The 10,000-nt window shown below is 39.7% G+C and overlaps 1 protein-coding gene across 1 annotated transcript in view; it reads right to left on the bottom strand.

The window, feature by feature from the left end:
- Positions 1-5,920: 5,920 nt before the first annotated feature.
- Positions 5,921-10,000, bottom strand: part of LOC122246421 (tripartite motif-containing protein 3) — a gene marked incomplete in the record, with an annotated part of 114,613 nt that continues 110,533 nt past the window's right edge. The window contains 5 exon segments of the mRNA XM_086537841.1: positions 5,921-7,560; positions 8,213-8,353; positions 8,794-9,005; positions 9,535-9,698; positions 9,880-9,980. Coding sequence (XP_086393967.1) covers positions 7,408-7,560; positions 8,213-8,353; positions 8,794-9,005; positions 9,535-9,698; positions 9,880-9,980 — 771 coding nt within the window.

The raw sequence follows: 10,000 nt of genomic DNA, 5'->3' as shown, positions 1-10,000 counted from the left end.
GTACAGTATTTAATCCAATGTATGCATATACTTATTTAGATATGCTTATACACATACACGTTTATACATACGTTTACATACACATACACACACACACGCATATGTATGTGTGTGTGTTTGAGAGTGTGTGTTTAAGTCTAGGCAGCCTGTTTGCTTGTTCGGTGTGTTTCGAAGGCTGGGTTATTTGTAAATGTTTTTCATGTATTGGAAGATGTTAGGCTTGAATTTAAAATAAGTTTGGTGTTCTTTGTAGTTGTTGCTATAGATAATAACTTGTATCGTATAACATCGTAATTACATAAGTTCATATCTCGAGCGATATTTTGGACAAAGCAGAGTAACTGCACTGAAATTTGCTGTCTCACGTGATCTCAGCTTTGAAACCTCTGTCGCAGCCACCTGTACCGGCTGTGCATAACGATATTACGGATTTTCCTTTCGGTAACGTTTACTGTGATTCTCTTGTTCACTGATGATTTTTTTGTAATTGAAGTAACAAATAACATGCTTGCCTCTTCATCGATGTATTAATTAAAGATGGCTACCGATTATTGTACTATCCTGCTTGAGTCGTCTCTCATTAACTACCCAGCTCGAAGGTAATGGACAGTTTGTATTTCAACTAATATGTAATTTCGCTAATATCCTTTCTTTCGCTCTGGTACTTGTCAGTAAGTATGGTTTCTTATCCATTCTAAAGCGGCTTTTCTCCCCTCAGGACTACTGTTCTTTCCTCTAATTTGCCACCTCTTTACCTTAGACCCCTATTTATTCTAACCCGTTGGATACGAGGCACAAATCGGATGCTTAGTGTCACTTACGCGGCACACAAGACAGGTTTAATTTCAGAGAGAGAGGGATAGATAGATATATATATAATATATATATATATATATATATATATATATAGATATATATATATACAGATTATATATATATAGAGAGAGAGAGAGAGAGAGAGAGAGAGAGAGAGAGATACGGCAAATTGAAACCTTTCGCGCTCTCGCACTGTCGGTTCTTTAGAGACGGAGGTCGGCATCTTGATGTGTGCCGTGTGTTGTGTTGTGTTGATGTGATGTGTTCTTGAAGTCAGTGCCTGATAGAGACCTTCAAGGTTTTCCTTCCATCTTGTACTAAGAGTGCCATCTATGTTTCGGATTTTAAACCAAGACTATTTTGGTGAATATTACAGTAATAATAGTAATTGCAATGATAATTTCCCTCGTTGGCCGGATCTCGGAAAACCTGCTGTTCACGCAATCCGTATCCAACGGGTTAAACTGTTTATCCCTTTCTATTCAATCTTTGAATTCAATTTTTAAGTCTTCCTCTTATTTCCTCTGACCCCTGAAACTGCATTCAAAGCCTGTCCCACTCCCCTTTCCCCCACATGACTAACTAATATTCTTCACGTTGCACATGCAACACTCACTCATCCTTAGAAAGCTACATAGTCGCGATTCGACTAACTTCTTACGCTCAGCCATCACTTAGGAAATTCTTTTGTCATTCATCCACATTACTGGATCTCTCATCTTGTTTACTCCCTCTCATCATCAATCATAACGTCAATGGTCAGTGCACATTTGGCGAAATTAAGGACTCGGCAAAACCTTTCATTGTGTCCCTCGATGATAGATCTATTCACTATAGCCCTCACATCAGATATTATGTTGAAAAGAACATACAATTTCCCTACTGTACGGCCATGTCTTTCTTCATTACGGTGACTCATTCCTATGCAACGAATATGGCAGTTAAAATAACACCAGCCTCGGCCTCAGGCTGCTGGAGTTGACTATCACTGCAATTAGCATTACACATTTATCCGATTACGTGAAATTACTGTTGACGGTCGACCATCTTGTGGACCAGCAGGCCTTCGCAACGCCCCCAGAAAGACCCACCAGACCCGCGGCCAGATCAAGTAGCGCCGGCCTACCAGCAGAGCTGAGGGCATGCCAAGAGGAATTGCTTCCAGGCAGGCATGCCTTCATCAGAGAAAAGGCGATCGAGCCTGATGATGCTGATGCCATGTTCTCCCTGAGGGAATTACGGCAGACGTTTAAGACCAGTTCCCGGTCAGCCCCGGGTTGTAATGGGATCTCCTACCCTATCATTTCCCATCCAGGACATGAAGGTGAGCTTGCATTCTTACATCTCATCAACAAGTCCTGGGAGACTTCCTTGCTACCACAATGCTGGAAAAGGGCTGACATAGTTCCCATTCCTAAACCAAAGGAACTGGGACGGTACCGTCCTATCTCTCTACTCAGCTGTCTGGGAAAGACGGCAGATAGAATGGTATTGAACCGGCTCCAATGGAAGTTGGGACCTCCACATGAACACCTACATGGGTTCACAAGGGGTAAGAGTACTGCTTACAGCATGGCCACCTTACCGAGCACTGTCAGCAACACCAGCTCTGTCACTGTCTTCCTGGACCTGGAGAAAGCTTTTGAACTGGCAAATCCGCTCGCCATTCAAGAGATCCTGATCCGCAAGGGAATCAAAGGCAGACTGCTTGCCTGGATTGCTGACTATTTTCGGAACAGAACTGCAAGAGTGAAGTTCCAAGGTCACCTTTCCAGGCATTTACCCCTGGAGAATGGCACTCCACAAGGGGGGGTCCTCAGCCCGGCTCTGTTTAACACCCTCATGTTAAGCATCCTCGACATTCCACTCCCAGCGGGGTGCAAGATCATTTCATATGCAGATGATCTTGCAATTATCTCTGCTGGGAGACGATATGAGAATCTAGGTAGAAAGGCCCAGCGTTGTCTGGATCCAATATCTGAGGAATGCCGCGGAGTCGGGCTTAAGATCTCAGCAGCAAATCGAAGGCAATGACGCTGAAACATGATGTCCGCGATCAAAGACTGCGAGTCCAAGGTCTAGAGCTATACCCCCATACTTGGGGGTATGGGTTGACGAGAACCTCCCTTTCCGCTCTGAGATTAAATATCTCCTAGACCGGACCAAGGCAAGACTCATGAGAGCTCTGTCAGGGCGGCGCCCAGGGGCTGGGCACTGTGTACTAAGATCCTTCTATGTGCACGCTGTCCATCCCATTGTGGACTACGTCTCCGTTGCCCTGATTACGGTCAAGCCTGGACTCAGGAAAAAGCTTGACATCATGCAAAACGAGGCTGCCAGGATCATTCTGGGTGCCCCTGGGTGGACTTAGGTCACCAACCTCCTCTTGGAGGCCAATCTTTTCCCCCTGGACACCCGGATAGATCAGATGGCGACCTAGTTCTTTGCCAAACTTTTACAGTCCCCTCCAGGCTCGCAGCTAAGACAGAAAGTGCAACATTGCTAACAACACCAGGCTGTATCACACAGCCAGGGTGCTGATGCGCTTTGAGCTCAAGGAGACAATACTGGTTAAAGGCATGGACCTCCCCCACTCTGACTATGTCAGAGCCCCGCCATGGGCACAAACCTTGATAGAGTTTTCTGTCATGAGCCTATCAAGGAGAAAGACAGTACTCACCGCCTCTGTTAAGGGATGAGGCGGAGAGGAACATCGCAGCAATCACTCCGCCGGGTAGTAAAACCTATTTCACGGATGGTTCTGTAGACCCCATCACCCGCACTGCAGGCGTCGGTTTTGCAGCAAGGGGTATAACGAGAGCTATGCGGGTATCTGACAATGCCTCCTCGCTCCAGGCAGAGGCAGTCGCTATTATGGAAGCCCTAGCCCATGCAGCCCAGACGGACGGGCATGTTGTCATACATACAGATTCTAGGGCCGCCATTGAAAGCCTACAACAAAGCACGCCCCTTGATAACGTTTATCATCTAACCACGATTCTCAACATTGCTCAGAGAATCCTGGATCAGGGTAGACGCATCGTCATCAACTGGATTCCGAGCCATGTTGGTATCAAAAGGAATGACTTTGTCGACAGGTTGGCAGAGGAAGGCAGGAAGAAACCCTTGAGTGATCTTATGGCTCATCCTAGCCGGGAACTGCTAAGGCGTAAAATGATGGTTGCAGGGCAGGTCGGTGCCCTGCAGCGACATATAGAGGAAGCGAGAACCTCCCCCTCGGCCAGCTGGTACTCAGACGCACAGGCTGAGTCGCTGACACTCTCCCCTAAAATACCAAGGCGAGCCGAAGTCAGTCTTCACAGACAGAGATTAGGCTACCCTTGTGCGTGGCAAATCATACCCACCATTGGGCATGATGAGCGACGCTGCAGACATTATGGCGCGCCGGACGCCAAGATAGAGTACTATCTGATGGAATGCGAGCACACTCGCTTCCTCAGGCAGGGCCCAGAGACGACAGCCGCCGGGCTGGTAAGGCGGCTATGCCTATTGCTTTCCCCCTGGCAACTGCGCTCCAGTTGCCAGGGGGAAAGCAATCCAACTGCCACGGTAAGCATTCAGTGATGATGATCAGATGAGTCAGCACTTAAAGCTGGCAAAGGCCGGGCCGCCTCGTGCATATAGCCCAGGCGAAATCTCTCTGAACTGAACTGAACCTAGGTGAATAAGCCTAGAAATTTTTTTTGCTTTGATTGATGTGTCATGGAATGCATTATATATTTGCACAAATAAGATCTATTTACTCATCTGCTAATCTGCACAACTAGTTTTTTTGAAGAAATAAACATTTTCTATGCTAACATGATGTTAACATATTCAGATTCACATGCCGATATGAATTACTTAAAGCAAACAAGAAATGTATATGTCGTGTCTTATGAACTCAAAAGTGTTTTTCATCAGAAGAAGAAGCAAATTACTGTAAAAAAAATGTTTTTCAAAGGCGCACCAGCCACAGAGTCACGGGTAGCTTTGTGAGCGCGACGGCTGATTTTGTTCGACACTTTCGCTGTCATACCCACGACAGTGCCCATAAAGTTGAAATGATTTCAAGACTGTGACGCTGCAGATAAGGTCTATACTCTCATCATGCCAGAGTGCATAGTCTTTTAAACAAAGTTTGTTTGTTACCAGTAACTACAATTATTATTTTTTCTCTTGAAACAGCAGTCTTAGAAGTCTTAGAAGATAGTGAATTGTATAGCTTATTATGGATACAACATATTCTGATAATTACAGAAAGTATATTACAAGTAAGTATAGGAGTTGTATCAGTTATGTTTAGGAAGTCCATCTATTCCTTAAGTAGTAGAATTGCTTGGAAAAGGAATACCTGATCTACCTCATTATAGAACAGATTTAGCATTGAGCTTTTCATCAGGGTAGTGTGTTTGCAAGAGTCCAGTACAAATTTCCCTTCAAGCTTACAATTGCACATATCGATTCCTAGTAGAATGTAAAGCGAAAACAAATTTGGTGCTGTAATACACAATGAAAAAAACATTGCTAAAGATATGTAAATCTTTATTATATTAAGTTGGAAATAAAACTGGATTTTAGAAATTAATCATCCATCCCTTTCTCCAGAAAAACATATTGTTCTATGCATATACTAACATTAAAAGAAAATGTTTTTATGGGTTTCCCTATCTTTACATCATTTATTTTCTCCTGTTAAGCTGACAAACCAGTGTACAGGGATCTCCTGAGAGTCCTGATTGATGAGGATTGTTCTGATATTTGACTTCAATCTGCTTGTATCACGAATAAAAAATAAATGTACTTCAGCTTTAAGAAGTCTTGAGACAAAAAAAAGACTTTTTTCCTAATATGTTTGGAAACCATCAAAAATCCTCTCAGCTCAACTGCACACTTGTCTCACATGAATTTATCATATTACTAATCCACACTAACCAAGTTAATTTAATTCATTAGCTCAACTTTCAGTAACCAAATGCACACATACAATATGGATCTCCAGACCATAATAGCACCTTATCATTGCTGCATGTATATTCTGCTTCAGAATGTATGCAAGGCAGCAGTCAAGCCAATTTTAAAAGATGGTAAATAAAAAAGGATGCCTCCAGCAAAACTTTATTGTGATTCTTGGCAACACAGATGTTTGAAAGCAAATAAACTGCATTATATAATGTTATGAATAAACATATAAGCTGTAAATGTTTTCTAATAAATGTGTATCATAATGACATTATATATACAAATCTATACATATCAGACTAGTATTCATACACATCTTAGTCTAGCTTGCAGACTTACAGAGATCACACAAAGCAACTACTATTATACAAGTTGTCTTCCTGGGGACGTCATAGTCAAACTTATTGGACATTTCCACTTATACTGAAATGTTCATACAATGACTGTTATTAATGAAGCTCAATACATTAGCATTCATAATTTGACAATTGAAACACACGTTTTCGGTTATATTACCTTACATGATAAAAAGCCAACAAAGTTTATATTAGAGAACACGTATCAAACAGTAAAATGAATATAGATAACTTTGTATGTATCTGTTGCAAGTAGCCAGATGTTCAAAACAAAAATAATTGCTGTAAAATATCCTTTAAGTTATATACTGTTAAAAAATAAATTTTGTTCATTATATCAGAAATAACATACTTCCTCTTATTAATAAAAATATTCATTACAGTCTTTATCAAAACATGTAGAAGGGGTGTTGGCCCTTTAGTATATGAGTCAAGGTTTTAATTATCATATTGAAAATTACTAAGATAAAATGACAAACAATTAAATAATCGTCAGATACTCTGATATCATAAACAATGAGATTTCAGTAAACAGGTCTGCTTAGATGATTGTTCCTCATACCCCTATTTCTACCTCCACTGCTACTTGTGTTGCAGACTTGTTGCATGAAAGACTTGTCCAGTTGACTGTTAAATATACCTTGTATTCAATAGTGGAAGCCGACATATTTTCACAACTTGGACATAAAATGAACATTACATAGTCTATGATTACCTAACAATAAGGTTTGTGTTATGAAGTAAGTTCCTCAATCCAGAAGCTTTCTGGAACTTTAGCACCACAGCCTTTTTTTTTTGAAATATGAAGATCTTGTGCTGATAAATCCCATTCATTCTATGAAAAACTATGTCATCTTCAAAAGGAACCATACGAAACACTAATCAGATGTATTCAAGGATGTGATACTTTGGATCAATAAGAAATGATCTATTTTTAACCTATACACAGTGATGGGTTAGTGATATTATCTTCTAGAGCTCTTCAAGTATTATACCCTAAGATAACAATACAAAAATAATATAAGGAATGTTGAATCTACTTATGATCATTTATCTTTGATTCAGTTCCCTTTGCCCATATCTAATCTTTATTTTGACTGTATTCTACAAGTTTCTTGCTTTGAATGATATTGCAGACATTAAACAAAAAATAAAAAATAACTCAAACTGTTTAGTAAAAGATGAACAATCTAACTTATTCACAGGATTCACAACAATAACACTCAAACAATTCAGGAATGAAGTGATCACCCTTGTTATAGAAGATCTGTGTTTACTGGAGATACTTGTATACTTTGAAGCAGTGGTTCCCCGAGTCAGCCACAAAAATATGGCCATCTGGGGTGAGGGTCATTCCTTGAGGGCCGTATAGTGGGTCAGCCAGTGTGTTTACGTAGGACAGAAATGAACCTTGGGAATCAAATACCTGAAAAGGAATGCCATATGTTCATTGAAATACACATTCACTTTTTAGGAATTTATATGTCAATTAACCGATTGCAGACAGGACTATGTGAATGACCCAGGTCAGCCAGACAGTAGGTTTGGTGGGAGGAGGGAGACTCAAATTTTGCAACAATCATGTTTTCCACCCAATTCCTGCTCATATATACATCACAGTACTGAAAATCTTCATGTCCTTTTTGTGTTTTGTTATGTGAGACTTATTGTGGGTATTGATATGGCTATAAAAATGTTTAGACATAATTCCTATACTTTTGTCTCTTAGTCTCCATGAAGGAAAAACTTACTCTCTACACTATCACATATTCATGGGAATAAGTATTAAGTGTGGTGAAACATTTTCTTCATTGTAACAAAGAAAAAACAAATTACTTACAACCATATCTGCTCCTCCCCTTCCTCCCCACACCTAGTGACACTTGGTAAAAATAGCCAAACTGGCAAAGTGGACACCTCACATATCCTCAAATATGCTTATGGGATCAATGTGTTGCCACCCGTCAGCAATCGGTTAAATTATGAAAATTATTCTAATTTCAGATGAATGACTAATTTTCATCTGTAAGTACTTGCTCATTTAACACATATGTACCCAAAGGACAAAAATAACTAACCTGAATTCTTGAGTTTCCCCAGTCAGCTACGATTATATTGTCATTGGAATCTACAGCAATGCCAGTTGGAGCATTGAACTGCCCATTGCCTTCACCACTGGTCCCAAAGGTGAACAAAAAGTCACCGTCACTGTCAAATACCTGAGGAAAAAATGAGAAATTTAAGTATACTAATTAATATGAATGAAAAGGTATAGGGTGTGCATGTGCAATGAAAGCTACTTGGGACTACATCAAGATTTCTCTTCTAAGCTTCCCCTTCACCAATTCTCTCTTGATGCAACCAGCTGCATTGATCTACAATGGAAGTGCTGGCATTTAGCAGACCACTGACTGAAATACTCTGTCTTTTACAGTCCGGTATGGGTACAATTTTACAGCATTCTAAGTTGCAATGAGTAAATAGCCACAGTAAAGGTGACAAACTTATCATACTCCACTTTAAACCTAGTTGCAGTTATGATATTACTGAAGTTACAAACATTACACAAGTAACACTGAACTCTGATAATGTCTTCACATCAGTGTCTGAAACAAAGACTTTAGGGAAAACCTTGCACATCTTTACTATGCAGTCTTACCTTGACACAGTGATTGTGGAAGTCTGTAATGACAATCTGTCCCTTGCTGTTAACTGCTGCAAAGTGTGGTCCAGCAAACTGAAACTCATCAGTACCACGGTTTCCAAACTTGGTAAGTAATTTACCAGACTGTTGGAAAACACAGACACAAGATGCCTTGTTGTCTACAACAATAATGTGTCCATTGTTGTCAACGCAGACTCCCTTTGGTCCTGCAAGTATTACGAATTATACAATAAATGGTATAAATGGTTTTTTAAAAATTGGCACAAAAATATTGTGCTTTGCAAAATATTTTAAAAGGGATAATCTGTTTATATTTAGCCTTCTGTAGTAGCTTTGCTCCCAATCTTCCTTCTGGAAGGAAACCACCACTGCTCATACTTGTATCATGTTTTTTAATACTTTACATTCTATTAGTAAGATAAAGCTATGGTAAGGTTCATTATAAGTAGTGGAAAGTATATTTACACTTTAATGCATTTAAAAAAAATGCTTCTCTTTATTGTATTTGATGTATTACTATACCAGAAGAGGTTTGAAATATATATTATATGGCCTAAGCTATAAATCTTGATAAACAGACTTCCTTTAGAATTTTCAGTCTATTTCCTCCTATTAGAAGCTATTTTTGAATAAGAATCAAGCCATATGAACATAAACTTGAAAACATCTATCACCAAAATTAAAAATAAAGTAAATCTATATACACATACATTTAGAGTACATGCAGTAACTTACCAAGAAGCTTTCCATTACCAATACGGCTGACATATTTTCCAGAAGGTTCGAAAATTGAAATCCATTTGTTCTCATAATCTGCCACAACATAATTTCCATTTGGTAATGCTGCTACTCCTGTCGGTCTTTGCAGCTGACCTGTGCTCCTACCACGAACACCAAACCTTTGACAGGATGTACAGTCATATGTTAGTCTTTACTTGTGAGTGAAAAGCCTAATTAAGTACAAAAATTGTCATTTTCTTCAAAAGCAACATAGTAACTAGTAACTTCATTATAATATAGATGCAAAAAGAAAGAAAGAAATTATAACCGTTTATAATGATATCAATTCAAAATCATTACCTTAACTTGCATTCTCCACTTAGTGTAAACACCTGAATGCACTGGTTATTCGAGTCAGCAACAGCAATTCGGCCATCTTTGATAGCATTGTATGTGATACCCTGGAAACAAAAATGGAGAT

This window comes from Penaeus japonicus, unplaced genomic scaffold (genome assembly GCF_977035675.1).
Source record: "Penaeus japonicus unplaced genomic scaffold, GWHDUDI00000001_assembly GWHDUDI00000006, whole genome shotgun sequence".
Classification (NCBI taxonomy): domain Eukaryota; kingdom Metazoa; phylum Arthropoda; class Malacostraca; order Decapoda; family Penaeidae; genus Penaeus; species Penaeus japonicus.
The sequence above is the reverse complement of the archived record's forward strand: the minus strand, read 5'-3'. Positions and strand labels throughout refer to the sequence as shown.